We start from the raw sequence: 23,457 nt of genomic DNA, 5'->3' as shown, positions 1-23,457 counted from the left end.
ATGGTTAGAGGAAGGAGTAATGACGTCAATCCGAAGTGGAATGCTACCGAATTTTCTAGAACAGTAACGAAAATCAAATTTTGCCAACAGAATATGGTGAAAATCTCTTTCATAGGCAGAATGGCAAAAAGTAAACCGATCATCGAGTTTGAGTTAGAAATCGGTTTATCTCGATGATTTGTTTCGACTGGGATATTCAAATCAAAGTAAATGCGGGTTGAGATTTACGTTTTGGATGTTAGTAAACATATTAGTATATATTATAATTTATACGTAATTATTATATAAATAATACGTACGTATTTATTGTATAGTAAATATAATATAATTTATTTATAAATGATTTTAAAACTATAGCCCAAATCGTATGATAAAATATTCCAGTCATAAAATACGTTGTTTACCAATACAAACGAATTCTTCGCCAATATGAGTCAAGATTGTAGTCTGAACTTTTTCGGAGAATTCTTACTCCTCTTGCTACAAACGATGCAGCAGAAACTTAACTTGCAAGATTATCATATTAAGAAAGAAAACGTAAAAAGTGTACTTTCTTTTAAAATTTTATCAATATCATTTTTATACGAATTTAATTTTTAAAATTTGGAGGAAAAAAAGAGGGAAGATTTTAATTTTAAATACAATGAAAACTTCGTCTCAAAATACTAATATAATGTACTTAATCTAAGTAAAGCTTGCAAAACTACAACCGGTATGTCTTTATCATTTAATGTTAATATGACATATATCTATATATCTATAAATGCTATCTATAAATGCCATGATATCTATAAATATCATCTAGATCTATGATGATATCTATAAATGCCATCAAAAAGTTAAGCAAACAAAACATATTTATCATTTGTTTTAGAATTTTTAGAATACTGAAGGCAACTCGCTGCTGCTTTAAAAAAAGGGGGGAAAAAAGAAAGATTTTATCCTTGTTTAGTAAACTTTTGAAATATCAACACGTTACTACGTTACATAAACTTTCCTCAACTTTTAACGTGAATATATATTTTCAATATCTACACAATAAAATCTTTCTTTTTTATGCAAAAATATTTTTCGACAATTTGATGAATATTTGTAAAGATCAATCCCCAGTCATGAAATAAAATGCAACAATGCACTTTTGAAAACATGTAATATGCACATGTACGCAGATGTTATAGCAAACAAATATGTGGTAATACATACAGACTAGATTAAATATACTTCACATTGCAGGAAATGACTTGCGTGGGAAAAATCAAACGCTGTTAGAAACCGAAACTGCATAAAATTGCGCCTGCACAATTCATAAGATTGCAAAAGGTAAAACTTACAATACATTTTTAAAGCACATTATTTAATCTTTAAAATCCCTCAAAGTATTTAAAACAAAATAGGAGTGAAATAACTAATAAAAATAAAAATGTAAAGAAATAAAATAAAAAGCAGTATTCGGTTTCACTAACTTGCACGTATCCCCAAGCATGAGCTTAGAGGGAAAATAAAAAGAAAACAATATGTGATTCAGCTGAGAAGCTAGAGTCAATAGAGGGCGCGACGCCACTGAAATTCAGAATCAACCCGATACCCTAGCGGTATTTACAAGCTCAACTTGGAGAAGTTCGCAGGAGTGTCCCGCCTCTAAGTCCAATGATCCACATCGATTCCAGAATCCGGAGTGATGCGGGTTGGTGAGATGAAATGGAGGGTCTGGCAGTGGCAAGGACTAGCCTGACATGTGCAATGGCAAGGACCGATGCTCAGTTGGCGTTCGTAATCCATGAGTTGACCCATGAAGTTGAAATTTGGCGAAATGTTGGCCTTACGCTGACGCACGAAGTCGTACGCATCATTCAGGGGCATGCTCAACTTCTGCATCAGGTATGCGAGAGTGATTGTCACAGAACGACTAATGCCGGCTAAACAGTGCACCAGAATGCATTCCTTCTTTTGTCGGGCTTCATCTGAAAAAGAAAGGAAATCATAAGCAAACATATAAAATAATAGATTGACTAACAAATAGAATTATAACATATGGAGTGGGCCAGTAGCCAGGCAGAAACATTAGATCGGACCACGGGCGCACCGATGGGAGGTCACTGTGACCTCCCAAAAATTTTCTTATTTTGCAAATTTTGTCTGTCGATTCGGCAAAATTATCATCATTCGGCAAATAAGGAATTCCTTCCTTATTCCTCCATTTCTAGTCTGTCCAGCAGATGGACAAGCTAGAAATAATTTTTCTCTTTTTTTTTTTTTTTTGACACAAATGCAGCCAAATAAAAGCTACAATGTTTTAAACCTATTTCAACTTTTCATCGATTTGATCCTCTTCTATCAAAATTACTTAGAGTTACTGTGTTTGATTTTCTTTTATTGCGCGTAATGAAAGCATAACTTTCTGACTAACAAAACTTTCAGCAGAAAATCGAAACTCGAAAATTTTGAATAATTGTGATTTAGTTTTCTCTTATTGCAAAAAAGCATAACTTTCTGAACAACGAAAATCACAATATCAACAGAAAATTGAAGTTTGAATACACATTTCGCAAAATAAAATGTAAAAAGTCAACGAATTTTCATTTAATCGTAATTTTTACTATAAAAGAGTACGTAAAACAACAGATATAAATGTTCAGTACGTAGTTTTCATTATCATTAACCATTGATTCAATAATCACAGTGCAATTAACTTGACCGTGTCACTAGAATGAACAACATACATTTTGGGATACTGGCCGAGTGCTTTACCGACTGAGCAATCCAGGGCGGTCATTCCAAGCTCGTCAGCTTGCGAGATCGAGATTTTCGCTCACGTGATCGGTTGTGATGTAGAAATGTCGCAAAGTAGTATTCTAATCTACTCGAACTTAGCTTGCGGCTAGGTTCGAATAGATTAGAATACAACCAGCTTGGACAATGAGTCTACAGGGATGCACCCCTAAGAGCAAAAGCGCACCCCCAAAAAAGTATAAAATACCCCTCAAACCCCCCCCCCTGAAAATTTCAATGGCGCAGTCTGCGCCAAGACTGCCCCCCCCCCCCTAGGTGGCACCCCTAAAACGCAACAAATTAAGACCGACAAAAACTAAAAGTTTCGGAGCCGGGAAATATTTTTAAGCGCCAGAGTTTACAAGAAAATTCCGTGCAACATGGTTTTTGGAAGTTTCTTTTTCTGAAAGAACTGGCCTTCAAGGTATTTTTTCCAGTTACCCGGGATTTGACGCGCTAACAGTCAAATGAAGGAGAAAATTAAAACAAATATGCATCAGAATTATTGAACGTATGAAAAATACACACACATTAGATATGTTTGCCGCCAAATGTCAGCAGGGGTATGTATACAGGATTTTGCAGTGTCCGTTTTTTTTTTTTTTTTTTTTTTTTTTTTTTTTTTTTTTGTGAAAATTCAACTAAGGTAAACACACCAGTAGCGGCCATTTCAAGGTTACTTATATACTTTTGAGAAAGAAATGAACAATAATAATGTGATTAATGTAATGGTACTTAATGTAACTATAATATTGAATCAATTTTATTCATCAGTTATTTGAATTTAAAGTAAGTAATGTTAATTCTTCGAATGGGAGAACGTCAGATGGCCTCTACTGAAATTTTTAGATTTATGAGTGACCACTAATCGGATCAAATTTGAGGTTTGGGGAAAAAATGGACAAAAAATTGAAATCCTGGCGTTTTCAGAAAATGGTACGATTAATGAAGAGATAAGGGCTAGAATACGTTCATTGAGTTTCAAGAGAGGAAATTAATATTTATAAGACCCACATTTTGAAAAAATACTTCACTGTGGCCACTTCTAGTGCGTTTTAAGCCTTGAAGTAGCATTTACTGAAGCACTGGCCACTACTGGTGTGTTTACCTTAATTTTGTGAAAAATCAAATTACTGTGTGAAAATGAAATAGGTACAAGCCAATCAGTCAAATAATTGAGATAAAAGATTTGTCCATAAACTCATTTATTTTGCATTGAAAAGGGGGTTCCTTGTAACCCCGAAACAAGTATCTGCAATTTAACGTTGTTATTTCTTTTTTGCAATAAGCACTATATTTGACAGTATTAGTTATTTATAGGTTGCAGGAAAATCACAAAAGTGCACCGACTTTTTTTTTTTTTTTTTTGCAAAATTAGCAGAGCCATGCATAAGCTGATCCCTCTAATTTAACTTTAAAAAAGTTCCAAAAATTATCGACTTATGCACGGAAGTATTCATTATTTCGATTTCAGATTTGCTTTTTCAATAAACAATTTGAAATATCCGTTTTGGTTTAGCAGAATTTTGTGAAAGGTCTGGTTTGGTTGATCGGATTTTTGTGAAGGGTCCGTGAACGGGCCTAAATTTACTCTATCCAGATCCCTGGTAAGCCAAAGTTAACTACTACTTGCACCAAAGTGTACGTAATTTATGAATCACCAAAGCAGGAAAATAAAATTCATCAATTGTAACGAACAAAATTAATTGGAAAATAAGCAGAGTAATATTAATAGCGAAGAGGAAAAAAAAAAAAAAACTAATAGGAACAGAAACTAATTTGGCAGAAATCTACTAATTTGAACAGACATTTTTGTCTTCTCTCTTTACTTTTCCACGAAGGAAATTCGCTCACGTCAACTAATTAACAGCTCAACAACATTTACAATGTGCTGTCATAAAGCCGTAGATTGCCATTAAAACATCTCCAAAAACAAAAACTAAAAATAGCAAATACTGAGCAAAAAGTATTGACTATTTGTTTGTATTTCGCACCACGGCTGACATAACATAAACAAGAAAATGACAGGCCTCTCCTGGGGGCCTCATTCGTTGACAGACAAATGCACAACCAAACGCATTTTAGCAGATGATGTTTTCTTGACTAATATCAAAAAAGAATACGAGTAGCAAGATTGTAAAGCTCGTAACTTTTTTTTTTTCTCTCTCTCTCTCATTATTTTTTCTTCGCAAAGTTGAACCCTTTTATCTTAATTAGCTCTAATAAATAATCCTTAGTGTTGGTGGATTTTTCTTTTTTAGCTTTCGTAAAAAATGGCGGTTTGAACAGAGCTATGCTTCGCTGGTTTTTAAATAAATTAACACAAGCTTCTCAGATGGACGCAATTAACAAACCATTGCAAGAAAAATGTGTATTTTGATTTGCAAAATATTTAATCTCATTAACTACTGGTTCGAATTGAAAAATTCTTTTTGTGGTGAATAGTCCATTCATTGAGGAAGGCTATAGGCTATATAACATCACGCTATGACTAATAGGAGTGCAGCAGCAATAGAAAATGTTATGAAAACGGGAAAATTTATATCTATACTAATATTATAAAGCTGAAGAGTTTGTTTGTTTGAACGCGCTAATGTCGGGAACTACTTGTTTGAATTGAAAAATTCGTTTTGTGTTGAATAGTCCATTTATTGATGAAGGCTATAGGGCTAGGAGTATAGGAAGGCTATAGGCTATATTTTTTAAAATCAGATTGACCGAAGTGTTTGTAATTGCAAATTAAATGTTTAATTAATTGTTTAGTTCTATGAGTTCCTAATATATGGCGGGGCAAGTTAACTGTTCGAGAGGGCGCTGGCCGATAGTGTCGATAGCTACGAGGAACCATGCCCATGTTACGCTGTTGTAATCAGCGAACATTTTTTTTCCGATGTTCAGGTTCATAATTCGATTTTGTAGGATTTTTCTATTGGATTTTGTTTTCCTTATTTCTTCAACGTTTGTTTTTGTTCTTATCGTTGAAGACAGTTACTTATCTAAATAAATAATTTGATTTGTCGGATTATTCAATTGTGATTGTTCTTCATAACGTTTTTATTTTAGCATTGTTTATGTGGCGAAACACTTTTTAATTGCAGGGAAAAAAACCGCTTCACTCGCTAAAGGGTAGGGTTACAGTAGCGTGGTTACTTGGCGCATTAAGCGATGAACTAATGTAGTTGAAAGATTATTTTGAGTTTTAAAGCTACCGTTAATATTTTTATGTGTTTCGGCGAATAGTTTTAAATTCCCAAGAGACTTGAATAGGTCTTTTGAAAAGATGTGTACGCATTTTAGTTGAAGAAAAATGCTCATTTCACATCAGAAAAAGGGCGGGGGCGTTGATTTTTTTTTTTTTTTTGTTCAACGGACTTCCTTAGGAATTGTCCTCCAGGAATTGTTTACTTTCAGTCAAAAGGAAAAAAAAGAAAACTTTACCAGGTATTAAAACATTGTTGCATAACTAAATAATTGTAATATTATTTTTGGCATTTACTTTATAATATTTAAATGCTGAGGTAAATACTTATTGCAAAAATACACAAGAAAAAAGTCTTCGAGATAAATCAGAATATTTTCAAAACCACGAAATAAAAGATATCGTATGAAGTATTATGAATATTATTTTGAACAAGGATGTTTTTTCAATGAGGAAAGTTCAAAATCGAAGAGGAACTGTTTAATTCTTTCGCGTCCGCAGGACCAACGATAGAGAATCCCTGATCTAAACGATGTAATCATAGATCGAATCTTTAGATAAGCTCACCTCCAGGTACAGATCTTCATGCTCAAGTTACATTAAAAAAAAAATCATATGAAAGAAAAACCGTTCTGCACAAAAGTCGTTGAGTTCAAACCCATAACACTCATTTAAAGCTCGACTCCCTGAGTCCATATCATTAGACATAAAGCTCTCATCTGAATGAAGCGAAACAACTTGCCTTACGTTATTTCCGCAATTCAATCATGCCAAGCTTTATTAAACTTGAAATAGCACGATCATGATAAACTGTCAGATTTGCTCCTTTGACTACTTAATGAGTCATTGTTCAGAAAGGGTGGCTCTAAGAATCAATAAAATATCAGCAAACCAACCAGACACACCGAGTTCGTACTGATGGCCGATACCTGATAAGCATGGCAATGTCCAATAGGCGGCAATTACACAGTTTAGGCAACTGACCTTTAAGCTTGAAGAGCGTCAACTTATTCTGCACGCAAAGACGCTTAGCCGGAAGCCTCATGTTTCTCAGAAGGATCATACTTTCACTTGGACTTGAACTGTCAATTTGGGTACGCTTTTTGTGATCTACGTGGTTCTGGACAGGTTGAGGTTTGAATTTTATAAAAGAAGCATAGTAGAACCTCGTTGATCCGGATCAAATTTGTTAGCTTTTAAGAAAGTTTACAATGATAATTTTAAATCATGGTACAATCGAACTCGCTTAAAACGTACGCGAAGAGACCGCGATATTAGCTCGCTATAACCAAGCGCTCGTAAAAAACGAGCTCGTGGAAAAAATCCAAAAATTCAAATATACTTGTTTTTTTAGTTCTTTATTTCTGCGTAGTATCAAAGAAGCTAGTTCATTTGCTTTGAGCTGTCATTGTTTCTTTCTTGGGTTATTGTTTTTCAAGAAATATCTACATTTATCGTTTTTGTCGTCGCTTTCATTATTTCTTTCATCTGCTTTCATCAGAGCTGCATTACCCATACTACTCGGATTATCCGCATTACCTTTGGTCTCATTAGTCCGGATAAACAAAGTTATACTGGTGGGGGGGGGGGGGGGGGGGGGGGGGGAGGGGGGAGTTTTGGATTTGGAAATTCTTCGATTTAATTGAGATTTCAATAATTCTGAGCACAGTATAGTGAAGATCCTTCATCTGAAGAATTACGTTATTTTTTCACTGACAAAACTTTCTATTTTTGATCCTATTATTTGCATTCAAGCAAGTCAGTTACTGACACAAAAATGATTTCATTCATTAGATTAATAATATACGTTTAATTCAAACTTGTAACAAAAAAAAAAAAAAAACTAAAACACTAGGCAAAAAAAATCGATCATTTCAAATAAATACTCGTTTAAAATATGACCAGCTGATTCGGTACCTTCAAGCATTAAACTATTTTTGGAATGAGGGAGAAACAAAATATGGTTGTAAAAATCCTTCAGTTTCTTGTTGATCATTCAGCTTCTGACAAATAGTGATGCGAAGCTATCAGTAATTGAGAACCTAATAGTATCGGAAGTTATCTGCCGATACTAACGGGTGAATCCAGGAGTGTGTATCGGGATAATAAATGAATACTAGTCCCGAAACTTTGAAATAAATTTCAAAAACAGAGCATTTCATTTTGTGTGTACTTAAAAGTTGTTTCGGTGGTTTTGTTTTGTTTCTACGTTTTACTTTTCTTTTTCTATTTTTTTTTTTTTAATTTTAAGTTAAAAACACAATAATATAATCGTGACTTAAATTATTTCAAGTTTCAAGAATAACCTAAGGCTAAGAGGTGGAGAAAAGTTCAGTTACAGGTTCACAATAACGAACAATTGCGAGAAGTAAAAAAAATTTAATACATATATATATGTATTTAAAAGAAAATTTAAATGTTTGACATCTTGAATTCAAATTATGGCTTTTCGCAATCATTAGTGTATGTGTGCGCGCGCGCAGGCGTGTGTGTAAGTGTGTGTGTGTAGACACATGGTGTTGGTGTATGTAGGCATGTGGTATTGGTGTGTGTGTGTAGGCATGTGGTGTTGGTGTGTGTGTTTAGGAGTGTGTATATGCGTAGGAAGGTGTATATGTGTAGGTGTGCTTGTGTGTGAAGGGGTGTATATGGACCCAAACACCCAGGAGGAAACGAATTCCGGTTGACAGTTCTGCTGGTGGAGGCTCAGGACCAGAGGAGCAGCACCAGGAGACATTGAGGCAAAAATCGAAGTCAAGGTCAAGTGAAAACAATAAGCCATTCATGATTGCTCAATAATATTGTTAATGTTTGAACTCTTTTGCGTATTATTTTGATAAACACTAGTTTAATCATTTGTGATGTTTTCCCTAGCTATTTACATAAGTCAACCTTTATATTTTTGGTACATATCTCACGTTTGATAGCTTTGAAAAAACTAGGTTAAAAAATAGGTGGGAATTAATTTAAAATTCGGTAAACCGAAATACAATTTTGCAATAGTTTTGAAGTGAGTGCATTAATAAAATGTTTTTAAAAATATTTTATACCAAAAATTATACGTAAATCTTCACTTTCCCTGAGATCAATTTTCGTTCATTGCTTTTAATTGGGTTAAGATTAAATATTCATGTGAAAAAGAGAGCAAAAATAATCAGAAAAGAAGGCACACAACCAAAATATCCCCGAAGAGTTTCATCCCAGCTTAACTCAAGCTTTTCTGTTTGGAAGTTGATGAAAGTTGTGTTCAGCAATCCTTAATTTGACCATGCTCCTTTTATAGCTTTTTCTTCTCCAACTCTTCAATACTTTCCGTATTTACAGGATTCCTTTAATGCAGACAATGATCCGCCGCCAAGTTGACCTCCAATCATTGCTTATCGCTTTTTTTCCATTATGTCCAAAGTGTCCCATTTGGTCCCAATCCCCGCTTATCACAATATCTCGCAGGGTTTCTAGCTTCCCACCGTCCTGTAATAACTTACTGTGATAGGGATAAAAGGACTTCTCGTCGTCGGGCTCCTTTCCTCTCGTTGCCATGGTGATGGAGGTAATTTGTATGCGAAGGATCCGAGATAACGATTGGCTTGTCCACCTTTCCGAATCCAGGTCAGGTGCCAAATAAATAGATCAAGAGCTTTTCCTTTCGAGTAAACAGGCGATTTTGTCCCAGTTGTTACAATATTGGAAAGAGGGAGGGAGTAAAACATAAAATATTAATCATACAGTAGACACATTATTTGTGCTAAAAAGTTGGTTTTGAAGTTTATATTGAGAATAATTTTAAATAACACTGCTAGAATGTCAGAATTTTATTCATAAAGCGGTCTCATTTTCAACCAGGAGTTTTTCCTTTAAAAAAAAAATGCTTTAAATCCTGTGTGTATGAAGGTAGGCAAACACGTTCCTAATTTCCAAACGTTTTAAAAGATGTGGTAAGGTCAAACACAGTAAGCACGTTCTTTTTACATCGATTATGAATATCTGGGAACGTATTTGCGCTGATGTTTGAAGATAGACACTAACCATACGGAAACAACATCTTAAAAAAACTTTAAGAGGGTAATTTACTTCCCCTTTATCCTGTAGAAATAGGTTATAAAATACATTTACTTTCAGTTTACCCACACATGAAACGATTTCCTTTACCAATTTCAATACAATGTTCAGCAATACAATGTCAACATTTAATGCAGCTTGAGATTTACTTGAAGAGACAATGGATATTGGAGACAACTACAATAATGAAAATAAAAAAGTATGAGTCATAACTTAGCTGTTAAGATAATAGCAATGTATTTATATTTTCTTTTTTAAATTTCTGTTCCGACAAAAATGCAAACCTCAGAACTACACCATGATTAATGTGATAATCATGCTAAAAAAATATGTGCAATGATTTAAAAATCAAGTGTGCTGTCGCAAACTAAGCCGTATAGGGATTAACGGATTAAAAAGATTCGGAAACTGGGTGGTTATACGACAGCATTGTAAAAAAAAAAATTAATAAATAAATGAAAGGAAAATCATTTTTTATTTTTAAAAATTGGTTAAGTGTTTTTTTTTTTTTATACACATATAATAAACAAGAACATTATATATAATACACGAACAATATATATATTTTTTTAATTAGGTAAAGTTATAAGGAGACAAAAATATTTCAAAAAAAATTTATAACTACTGATTTTTTACTACATCACGTTGCTATTTTTAATTCGAATTGATTGATTTAAAATTGCAAAAGTTTAGTGGCCTTCATTGGAACATAAAAGCTTCGTTTCGCTCTTGTCATAAGGGAGAAATACCTCACCAGAAATGACATTTAGGAATGAAGTTGCTCCCGCATCTGTGACATAAATCACGAGGAAATTAAGAAAACTAAGAGGCAACTTTATAAGGTCAAACCTTGCACGCCTGCTGATTGCTCCTCAATTCTCATAGTAAGGATTCGCTAGATTGGTTTTCTGCAAACTTGGTCTATTCACGGTATCCTTAGAGCTAACAGTTTTTTTTTTTTTTTTTTCATTTTTTTCGGGGAACCTTATCTCACACTCATAGTTTTATAATGAGTGGTGTAGTTATCCTCGTTGTTGACTAGCATTTGCCATCCAGTGTTCAAAAATTTCAAATCCTGGATCGATAAAAGTCAATTGGTTTTAAAGCAAACTATCTGGAGATGGCATTTTGCACATGAGTCAAAATGTCAATTTTTTTATCACACAGAAAGAGTTGCAGCGGTTCGAATTAAGAGAAATCAAATGGCCGCAATGTCGGCCGAGTATATTCCTGCGACTGTGAGGCGAGAGTCCTGAACCATAGTTATGCATTTTTATGCAAAACTTTTGCAGTCTAGTAATGCTTATGAAGTCTAGTAAATGGTCATTTTTTATCTTCTTTCTTCTTGATATATTTTTGATTAAACTCCATTCAATTAGTACGAGTGATTTACATTTTTGAATCTTATTTGGAACCACAGAAACCGTCAAAGCTGTGTATTTGCACTTGTCTTTGATTAAATGATTGAATCACGAAATGTTCCATTTTAAAAATAAAAAATATTACAAATACTCTAAATTTGTTCCTTAATTCAAAAATAAAGTTCAGAAAAATGCATGACCCCCCCAAAATTTTCACAATGATATAGAAATTAGACACTAGCAAAAAGAAAAAGAAAACAAAAACCGCTTGGTAAAATTATCTATAAAAAATTAAATAAATGAAGAAGTACACGGCGGTGGAAATTAAAAAAAAAAAATCTAGTGTCGCTTTGTTGCAGTAAAAATAGCAGTTCTGTATTCGATTCAAACAGTTTCGCAACATAAGAAATCATGGGTTTCTATCATCTACATCAGCTATACGGTACAAGGAAAAATGTTTTTTAGTTATTCAACTTCAAAGAGCAATAACTCAAGAAAAGCAATTAAATATCAGCGATGGAAAATTTGTACACCTAAATGAAGATGCAATGAAGTTAAACTAACCGATACTGTTCAAATATATGTATTATCAAAACGGAAAATTAATAGCAGCAGGTCACAATGAAATTTTAGCACTGAAGAATATATTATTAATACGTGCAACTTAATGAAACGCAAAAAAGAAAAAAAATGCGGTAGCGGAGCTCATTATCAACGGTTATTGTGAAATAAAACTATTTTAATGAATTTCTACCCCAATAGTTTTTTAATTTAATTTTCCCAAAAAGGGGTATAAAATACATTTTTTAAAAAAATTAATAGGACCACTCACACGCAATAACTTTCTAAATTATTAGTCGTATAAATCTAAAATTATTAAAATAACTATTTTAATTTTAACTATCGCTAACTTATTAAAAATGAATTCCGTTTTTGAATTCAGAAGGTTATATTAATTATCTGTAAGAACTAAACATTTCCCATGAGTTTCTCCATTAATTTCTGCTTAAAAAGAGAAAAAAGAAAATTGGGGGAACTTTAATTTGATATAGCCATTATGTAATATCTACTTTTAGATAAACAAAAATTTGCGTTTGCAAAAGCGAAAATAACTTGCGATTCCAGATATATTTGATCCAGATTTTTGTTTTAAATTTAGAATTAAGAAAACATAGTGATTAATAAAATGTTAACGGAAACATCGATATCAATGAAAAACATATTCCTGCAATGAAATTTCATTGAAAACACACACAAACACAAAAGGAAAGGAGGAATATCAAAATAAAAAAAAGGGGGGATGCAATAAATTCAATTAATCTTTCCACAAAAAAAAAATAATGAAAAAACGAAGCAGTTTCAAAATTTTAGCAATGCATTTTTTTTTAACAAAGAGTCGAGTCAAACAAAATTATTAAAATGGTAATAGAAAATGTTTGTTTTTATTATATAGTATCTAAAGTTTATTCAAAAAAAGATTGGAATTGTACAAAAATTTTACACTTTGGCTCGTTACAAAATGTTAATTCCCCTGATAAAAAAAATTCATGGATAATTGTTGTTTGTGATAATTTAAAATTTATACTTTCCTAAAAACTAACACAAATTTTGAAATTAAAAAATGCCAACTACTCACATTTCTTTACTTTGAATACAGACCATAAATACCAAAATCTACTTACTATTAATGTGTTCAAAAGAAGTCCCTTTGTTTTCTGCACATTCAATAGCTACGATGCGCTACTTTTGAAGATTTCGATGGAATAGACTGAATTTTAACGATTTAAAGGATGCAAATTTATTTATCAAAACACTCGGTAAAATTACTTTTGTTTCTTAAGGTCAGTTTAAAGAAAAAAAAATGCTAATTGGTTTTTGTTGAAAGAACCATATATGTAAGGTTAAAAGCCCGAATATGGGGTATCTTTTGATCAGGAACAAAATAATAATATGGAACGTAAAACGAAATTCAGAAACTTGGGATTAGGATTATTTGAGTCAAAAAGCTTAAACCAATAATTGTCGCAACAAATTTCAATGGTGAATATAAATTTTGTAATAATGAAGAAGTAGTTCTTCGTTATAAGTATCTTAAACATAATTCCACATGCTGATGTTGTGATTTCATTCGCTGAAGCATTATATATCCGTAAAATGACTTTCAAGTCACACCCGCAACGCGAGCAAATTATTACTATTTTTTTTTAAAAAATGTATTGATACTTGAAATTAAGATGTATAACGGTTACTAAGGGCATAATTTTCTGACAAAAGAAATGTATGAGCCCTTAGTCTCCAAAAACTTTTTTTTTATGCGTAAATGGCCTAAATTCCCGTCTAACGTTCAAAAAATTTACATAAAACTGTACAGAAGCGCAAGAGCTGAGTTCCGGTGAACTTACATCCAAGTCAAGCCCAGGTTACTTATATTTAAATATAGAAATATTTAAATATAGAAAGGCCAAAGTTTAAAAGTTGTTGGAATAAAGTGCAAATTTGGTACGTACAAATGTGACACCCGTAACAATGAAATTGAGCATTCTGCTACCACTAAAAACTCAGCTCGAAAGCTGGTAATGTACATAATTACCTTGCTAATCTGCAGATTAACTGATTTTCCTCCATTAACGTGATGATTCAATAGTTTTCTACATTTAACCTAGGCTACATATAGATACATTAACGGCTTTTTGCGTCACTTCAAGTTCTAAAAGTTTTGCTTTTATGTTCTTCTCTTACGTCATCTCGTGTCCGCTCTCTTTACCCACCTTAAGCTAATAAGTAAGCGTAATTTTATCATCACTTTTAAATTAGTTTCTTCATTTTAAAAAATATTTTTAACCGATTGCTACTTTGTGCTGTTTTTAATGGATTAATTTTATCAATTATTATCTCACTTGTTTGATAGTTCTATTTATGTAACTGCTTCCCCAATAAGATAAAAAATACCTTTGTGCTGAAAAGTAAAGTAAGAAATAACAACGTCAAAAAAGCACAAATTGCAGATAGCTGCGGACATTTGTTTCGGCGTTTAAAGGAATGCTTTTTTCAGTGCAAAAGAAATAAGCTCATGGATGAAAAAGAGATCCGACAAAAGTCTGCAATTTGTGCTTTTTTGACGTTGCTATTTCCTACTTTGCTTCTCCAATATTTGAACCAGCATACTTCTAAAAAAAAGCGTTAGTTTTAACAAAATTAAACAACAAAGCCATTTCTATATTATCTTCGGAGAAATAGCAGAAAAAGTTAAAATATCTTAGGGACCTAATAGCACGCGTTAGTTTTAAACAAGCTTTTCTAAAAACGTAAGATTTCAGACTTAGGCTGACGTTTTTTTTTCCTTTACAAACAAGAAAAATCCTTCAGACGCTTTTGGTGAAAATATTGATTTTTTCCCCCCTTTAAGATGTTGTTCAAAAACATTGAATGTATTTTTTACTTTTACAGAAATAGAAAATATAACTTTATTTTCGCCTTTTCTTTCGACAGAAATATCGGCGAAGACCCGAAAGATACATATAAAATAAGTGAGCATCACGTTCAAATGATAAGAAGGTGGTTTTTTCTTTTTTTTTTACTCGTTAATTTTTTTTCTGTCTCATATTTAGCCTTTTTCCATTATTCTTCGTATAAAATTATATCTACTGCAATTAATGTTTTCAGCTGCATATTGCACTTATTAATTGTAAAAAAAAGAACAATTATTCCTAATAGCTCATACATCATATAGAGAGGGAGAAATAGAGAGAATGGGAGGCTATATATAATAAGAGTATAGTAGTTTAGACTACTTAGAGCTCGGTATAATAGACAAAATGCCACTGAAACTTGGTATATTGTTATATTGATTAGAGGAAAAATAAATCTTCAGAAAAAAATAAGTTCAAATTTCCCCCACTGCCCACAGCGTACACCAATCAAAAAAGAACGATGTTATTATTTCCAGAAAGAGGAGTGAAACCCATATGAATCACGTTACATATAGCACATCTTTGACAAGAGGGCCCACCAGGGGTCGCGGGACCGACTGCACCATTGAAATTTGGGGGGTGGGGGGTATCGTGGTATTTTAGATAGTTATTTATGTGGGTGCGCCAATGCTCTGGGTGGGGGGGAGTATTCGAGAAATTTCTAGGAAAATGACCGATAATAATCTGTTTAAGAGTACAACAAATGAGCTATCACCTTCATAAATTTTTTTGTTGGAAAAAAAAATGCGGGTCACTTAATCGAAAGCATTAAATTATAGTGGAAATTACGTTTAATCAAATGTCGGTCGTTTATGTGAAAAATACTAAATGTAATTATTAATTATTAAAAATAAATTTTAAAAGAGGTCAAATTCTCTTTGTCGGGGTTCAGGTCAGAATTTTTTGGCTTACTCTCCAATATTTTACCTACTGAGCCACTAACTCTACCCTAGCTTTTGAGGGTCAAGGGTAAATTAATTGATAGAGCGTTTGAAATTGTTTATCGAAAGGTAAGTAACCTAGATCAAGTCAGCATATGTTTCAAAAATATTTTTTTTTTAGAGTTTTTATAATCTGAGTGCTCAAACATAATAATAACGAGCAAGAATATAATTTGATTGGTTTAGTTTTTGAGTCACACTATTTTCCTGAACACAAATTTATATCAAAGATAAGCTGGAAAATAAAACAAGTATGAAAAAAGTTGAAAAATAAAACATCTATTGATAAGTTGGAAAAGAAAACTAGCATATTAGACCTACAAGAGTAGATCAAAGGAGCACCTGTTTCTAGCAAACTCCAGAACTGACTCATGATGCGATGTCTCTAAGAAGCTCGTGAGTAATTAATTGGCAAACTTAACAAACACGCATTTTAACTATTCTTGTTAGTACGTCTAAGAAATTTGGCTGACATCTGAAATTTTTACCTCTTTCCGCAGAAAGAATGCGAAGAGTGCGCTCAGGTAGCAATATCGATCGTTTTCCTTTGATTGTGTTTCTATTTTAGGAAATCTCCGTTAGTGCGTGTTTTCCAATTATTTAGGCATTCCTATTTTTTACAGATGTTTTTAGACAGAGGATTTGGAAATTTTTTAACACATCGCAAAAGTTTAATTCAACTGAGCTTACGAAGAATTGGCACGGATTTGCGATTTTTCTTTTAAATCGAACAACCTAGTTTTTTTTTTCCGTTTACTTAAGAAACCTCACATTACTTAAGAAACCTCACACGAAAGAATGTTTTCAGTTCTTTCTTTTCACAGTAAACAAGGAAATTTCAAGTACAGTTAAAACTTTTATAAAACCCTGAAGTGTAGAATTTCCCACTGATATGCAAAATTTACAGAGAGTTAGCTTCTTTTAGGAAATAGGTTTCTAGTTTTGAAGAAAATTCAACATGTCGTCTTCTGATATATATAAAAACTAAATCTATCATTATTTTTTAGAATCGTTTGGATTTAGGCTATCTCCTCATTTCAGACATACATTCATTAATATATATGCATTCAACTAGTCAAGTTTACATTACCTACGACAAGCACCGCAAGATTTCATGCATGTTTTAATTGGCCAGAAAGTCGAAACGTTTTCTTGTTATCAAAGCTTCAGGTGTGTAAAACAGATGCGAATCAAATTTAAAACTATAGCGAATAATAAATGTGTGGACTGCACTAGTCATTTAGGGTACATGTGAACAAAACTTTGCACCACTTCACATTTTTTAGTGCAGTTGAACTCGCTTATAACGAACGCAAAAGCGACCGCGACATTTGCTCGTTATAACCGAGTGCTCGTTAAAAAACGAGGTCGTTAAAAAATCATAACAATTTATCAGTTGCTTTTTTACTTCTTTTTACAAAAAAGGAAGTATTGTATTCGCGAAAAAAAATTCGCCCAAAAATCGGACTTAATTTCCATTTTTGCTCACCCCCCAAATGAATGTTGAGTTTTTTTTTCAACCCGACCACACGTGGATATGTGCCTAGGAACATACAGACACCCGAAATATCCATTTTGAAGATCCCCGAGTTAATTACAACGATTTTTCTCGTGACGTCTGTATGTGCGTATGTGTGTATGTATGTCGCATAACTCAAGAACGGAATGTCCTAGAAAGTTAAAATTTGGTAGGTAGAACTCCTAGTGGAGTCTAGTTGTGCACCTTCTTTTTTGGTTGCATTCGGGTGTTTCTAAATGGGTCTTTTGCTCCTTTCTGGGGGGAAATCATTGTTAATTTCGATGTAAAACTCAAGTGGTGTTATAATTTGGCGGACACTTCGCGATATATAAGCAATGAAACGTAGTTCAAATATTTAATTTCAAAAAATAGTTAATGATGTTGAAAAAAATACTGTAATCGTTAACATGTTAAGCATAAAATGCTTGAACGCAATGTGGACGGATACTGTTGTTGACGGTTTTTGAGGGGGGGGGGGGGTCATGACCCCCTAGACCATCCCCTTGTATCTGCCACTGATTCGAGAAATTGGTACGATCAAAGTTACCAGAATGACTAATAACTTTCACAACTTACCAACCTAAACTCATCAAAGTTGTTACTGGTAGAATAACTTATCTTTTAAAAGGAGACAAAATCTGATTCAAACAGCAATTTTCGTTAAAAATTCATTAAATTCTGGTTTTAGTTTCAAGAAAAAAAAAACAGGAAAGGGAATTCAGTTATTTTTACAGTTTATTCAAAACTGTTTTTGACACAGGAACTAAACTCATTCATATTTTTTTTTTCTCAATAATTATCCTACTGGCGAAATTCAATAAGTCTCTAAAATTTGATAAGTATATAATCAAAGAAATACGCTTTATCTTATCAGAATATGATTAAGTAACTTTCCTAACAAAAAGGCAAGCAACTTCGTGAACATTAAGCAAAAAAATCGAAACTTACTTTTGTTAAAGTTAACATACTTACTTCAAATTACTTCGAATAATTAGTATCAGCTATTAAGAGATACCAAGCACTCTGCACATGTTTCATGTAAGATGCTCGCCGATATTATTCACATAATTGTAGCTAATTGGTACTTAGAATAATTGTGCATAAATTATCCTAAGTATTTGATTGTAAAGAGTGTATTACTTCACAAATAAATACTTACAAAAAATTTAAACTACGGGCGAAATTAACAACCACATTTAAGATCCACCATCACTTACGTCTTCATAAGTGCTTGAATTACGTAATGATTACCGTGACTTCCTAAGCATGAAAGTAATAAGATGTTAAAAGTAATCTACAGAGATCAAGATCGCTCATTCATGGGCTAATCGTGTTAAATATTAAAAAAAAGCTTATAAAAGTAATTTTCGATTTAAGTTAATTTAAAATTTATTCTCGAAAAATTAGCATAAAAATACTGAGCTAATAAATAAAATATAACCCATGTACTCTGATTGAAAGTTTCAAGAAATTACTTTAAGACAAATTTAAATATGTATACATTTTTTAAAAAATTTCAAGAAGAAATAAAATTTTGTAGATATTATTTTTCTTATTGTAAGCTATAATACTACAGTCGAACTCGCTTTTTAACGAGCTCTGATTTAACGAGAACCCCGATTCAACGAGGAAATCAGAAACATTTGGTTCGTACAGTGTTAAGTCTGTGCAAGCATAACTCGCTTTTTTAATGAGCAAACCCCCCGCTTAAAAGCGAGCAATATTTGTTATTCATAAATTTTCTGTAGACATCCAGACCGGCTTATCCTTCCTTGGAAAAAATCATTTAACATTGCGAAGTCAACCGAAAAGTTAGTGATGAGATAGATCCTGAAAACAAGTGACCCTTTTAAAAAAGTTGAGTGGAAAAGTATTTGAAATTTATATGTTAGTAAGCCATAAGACATAACAGACCACAAAAGAAAGAGACAGTTGTAGTTGAAAGCAAATTAGCCAACTTCTTTGGTTATTGCAACAGAAAGTTAAAAAAAAACAATAATAAAAAGCGAAGAGTATGTGAATTTTTAGAATTTTTTTTTATGAACCCGTTTTTTAAGAGCACTCGGTTTTAACGAGAAAAATAATCGCGGTCCCCTTCACCGCTCGTTATGCGAGTTTGACTGCATATACAGTTATACATCATGCGCAACATACATAAGTACCACATAAATTAGCAAATTCGTGTTTAAAATTTCTACACAAGCTTAGTCACAAGGATAGACAACTCAATTAACTGATTTTTACTTCCTTTTACAAACAAAGAAGTATTGTATTCGCGAAAAAATTTTCACCCAAAAATCGGCTTTAATTTTCCATTTTGCTCACCCCTGAATGAATGTTGAGGGTTTTTTTTTTTTTTTTTTTTCAACCTGACCACACGTGGATATATGTCTAGGAACGTACAGACAACCCGAAATATCCATTTTGACGATCCCGGAGTTGATTACAACGAGTTTTTCTCGTGACGTCTGTATGTACGTATGTATGTGCGTATGTGTGTATGTCTGTCGCATAACTCAAGAACGGAATGTCCTAGAAAGTTGAAATTCGGTACTTAGAATCCTAGTAGGGTCTAGTTGTGCACCTCCCTTTTGGTTGCATTCGGATGCTCCAAAGGAGGTCTTTTGCCCCTTTTTTGGAGTGAAATCACTGTTAATTTCGATGTAAAACTAAAGTATTGTTATAAGTTGGCGGACTCTTGGCGATATATCGCCAGTCTTTTGGTCGCCAAGTTTTTGTGGCCAACTTGGCAACAAATTTGGCGATTATTTATATTTATTTTTTTTATGTGGTTTCAATTTGGCCACTGTTGGTGATATTTAGACAGTAAACACTATTGAATCACATTAAAACTGCCAATAATGAGAAAATGACATTAAATTGGAGTAAAAGGAAGTCATGTGATGCACACATCAGCTCGTTTTTAAATTAAATTCGATCTTTTTTACGAAAGAGGTGAATGTTCTCAGAGACTTGAATACAAACAAATCCGCAATCATTTTTTGAATAAATTTCGCTTTAAGAAATTTTTCGTCAGATATTCTTGCGAAATATATTTCCTTACTTAACGATTCTTTTACATTTGGATCATTAAGGTCTGATTCTTCCTTTTTCTATGGATTCCACGGAGCTTCAATTTGTTTTCTTTTCATCCATTTGTACAAAGTTTTTGCCTTTGATCATCCCAATTTGCATCCTCTCATTTCTTTCCCCAGATTATTTTAGTTGCTGTTTCACCTCAAAGAACATATTTAGGATCTCAAGTCGCACAGATATATTTTTTTAATGTTACATAAGATGCAAATCACAAGAGTAAAAGATTTTCAACCTTATATAATTACGTATACTCTTTCACGAGAATTTCAGTTCTCACTTACAATCACCATGACGACTGGCAGATTTAGAAGTACTAACGTATTTATTTTACCCTCTGGGATATAATATAAACGCATTCCGTGAATACTTTATGACATTGAATTACACAATTCCAAAAATTCTTCTATTTTCGTTTACGTAAGTGCTCTCTTAGCATAAAAGCTCCAGGGGGGGGGGGGGGGGGTAGTTCACAAAAGCACTCGTCGGTTTAAAAATACAGTAAAACCTGTAAAGTTGACCACCTGTCTAAGTTGACCGCTATTGTCAGGTACATATAATTAGCACTATTTCATAAATATCACTCTCTATAAGTTGACCCACCTGCCTAAGTTGAGCACTAAAGTACGGCACCGCAAATGATACACAAACACAGGTTCGGTTTTTTCATAGCTAATAAAACTTGAAAAACGATCTGCTTAATCTTACCAGGAAACCATGCGATAGCGAAAGAATGGAAAAAAATTAAAGAATAGCGGTCACAAGAATATAGTTAAACATGTTTTTGGACGCATAAATTATCTGCTTTCGTGTCGGTCCCCCCCCCCCCCCCGCTATCGAAATATAAGTTCTTAGTCTTCCCAAAATTTTAAGAAAAGTAGTTAAATTTAGCGAGTTTCGATGAGTAGTGGAAGATATCTCTCACACGTTTTGAAGATGGACGTCCGCTTACGTGCAGACGGTGAAATCACGTGGTACTTTTTCTCCTCAAGTCTTTAAAACGGACACTTTTCTTAAAATTACGGCAGATTTTAAGACTTTATATCGAGATAACGGGGGCACAAGGGCAATTTTTTGGGCCAAAATTATGCTTTTTTGATTGCCACCTTTTTGTAACACTTTTCGTGTGATACCCTGGTTAAATAGAACAGAGATTCAAGCTATGCGTCATTCCTGAAAATAGATAGACATTCATTTACTACTTTTAGCGGAAACCCTAAATTCTGAAGAACACAGATGCACACGTAAAAAGTAGAGAGAAAAAGAAAATATGTTTAAAAAAAAAGAAAGAAAGAAACGACGTACAGGAGCTGAAATTACATAGAAATTAAGATCTGTATCCGGGGCGGTTTCATAAATTTTTCAGGATAGGAACGTTTGTTTATCTAATAACCGACATCAATTCAGCAAGAGGGCGGTTATATAATAAAAAAATGCCATTTGTCAGATAAGTGGAATATAACGGAGTTATAAAACAATGAATGTTTCATGGTAAAATGAAAATTAGGTCAAACATTAATGTGAAACTTAATCTGCGATAGAAAATTATTCAAAGAGAAGTACAGTAAAACCTGTAAAGTTGATCACCCTTGTAAGTTGACCACCCTTGTAAGTTGACCACCTCTGTAAGTGGACCGCTTTTTTTAGGCACGGAATTAGCCCTTATAATATAAAACAACCTCTGTAAGTTGACCACCTGTTTAAGTTTACCACTAAAGTAGTGCACCGCAAGTGGTCAACTTACACAGGTTTCACTGTAGTACCGAAACGTCGCTTCGGTCATGCTTTTCTATTCCGGTACTGCACGAGAAATAACGGTAGATATGATCAACAGTGGCACCCTGAACTCCTTTGGAATTTTAAAGTCTTCGACTCTCGGCTCTGACTCCGATTCTTTTATCCCCAAATCAATCCGACTCCGACTCGGCAGCCCAAGAATCGGTAGAGTCGTTTCTACCATACCAGCACACTCCTGGAACCGGAATTTTCTCCACGACCATAACATGCAAAAGTTTCCCCGATAAATAGAAAAATTATCCCGCGTAAAGCAATAAGGATTTGATTTGTTTTACAGGTAGCTTTCAGAAATAAGTTTCGAATAAAATAAACGAAAAATATATATCTGAATAAATCGCAGATCTGATCAACAGATGAAATCTGAACGGGCCTCTCTGAGAAGGGCTAATTTTTCGCAATGTGCACTCTAGCGCCCCTCCCCTCCTCTCCCCTGATGCTGGCAACTTATATTTTGTTGACCTTCCGAGAATGTAGACAATGTATCACAACTTTTTTAATGCTGATTTAGTTCGTACTGCAATTTTGTACGGTCAAGTATAAAAATAGAACATCGAAAAAAAAAAAAAAAGATTTATATTTCCGCCAAAAAAAGAATGTCAAGAAAACAAAATAATGCATTTTATCGACATCAAAAGATTGTTCGATTAAATGTAACAAATATGGCCAGCAAAAATAAATATGATCACTCTAGTAACATTTAAGCAAAATGCACAGCACAATTCAATCTAAAATGCTCAAGTAAAATCGCAATTTATGCTGAGCTTAAAATCGACTGCAATACCGAAATATCGCAAAAATCTACTGAAAGTGCAGAGATATATAAATAGACAATGGTAGACCATTGCGCCAATATTCAAGACAAATGGCCATAACCACCTGTTCGGATCATAATATCAATACGGACATTTCCATTTTTATTCCCAGAATGGGATGACGTATTCCTCCATTAGCAATAAATGGAAATTGCTCTTATCATAAAAGTTTACCGACTGAATGATTAATTCCCAAGGTTAGATGCCCTGACTTCCTTTTAGAATAAATATAATCAGAGGGAATTCTCTTATCCAGAGTATGTAATTGGGACCTAGTGTTCACAGGAAAAGAGAAATTCCGGTACAAAAAAAAAAAAAAAAAAAATAATAATAACAATAAATGAATAAATAAATAAATAAATAAATAACAAGTAGAACAATAATTATATAAAAAAAACATTCTTAACATTACTTGCTTTCATTCATTTACAACACAT

The 23,457-nt window shown here is 33.2% G+C and overlaps 1 protein-coding gene across 1 annotated transcript in view; it reads right to left on the bottom strand.

Moving 5' to 3' along the window:
- Positions 1-1,638: 1,638 nt before the first annotated feature.
- Positions 1,639-23,457, bottom strand: part of LOC129231639 (dual specificity protein phosphatase 7-like) — a 167,976-nt gene continuing 146,157 nt past the window's right edge. Inside the window, exon 3 of the mRNA XM_054866003.1 lies at positions 1,639-1,961. Coding sequence (XP_054721978.1) covers positions 1,639-1,961 — 323 coding nt within the window. The remainder of the gene's footprint in view (positions 1,962-23,457) is intronic.

Source organism: Uloborus diversus, chromosome 10 (genome assembly GCF_026930045.1).
Source record: "Uloborus diversus isolate 005 chromosome 10, Udiv.v.3.1, whole genome shotgun sequence".
NCBI lineage: Eukaryota > Metazoa > Arthropoda > Arachnida > Araneae > Uloboridae > Uloborus > Uloborus diversus.
This window is presented reverse-complemented; position numbering and strand designations above follow the sequence as displayed.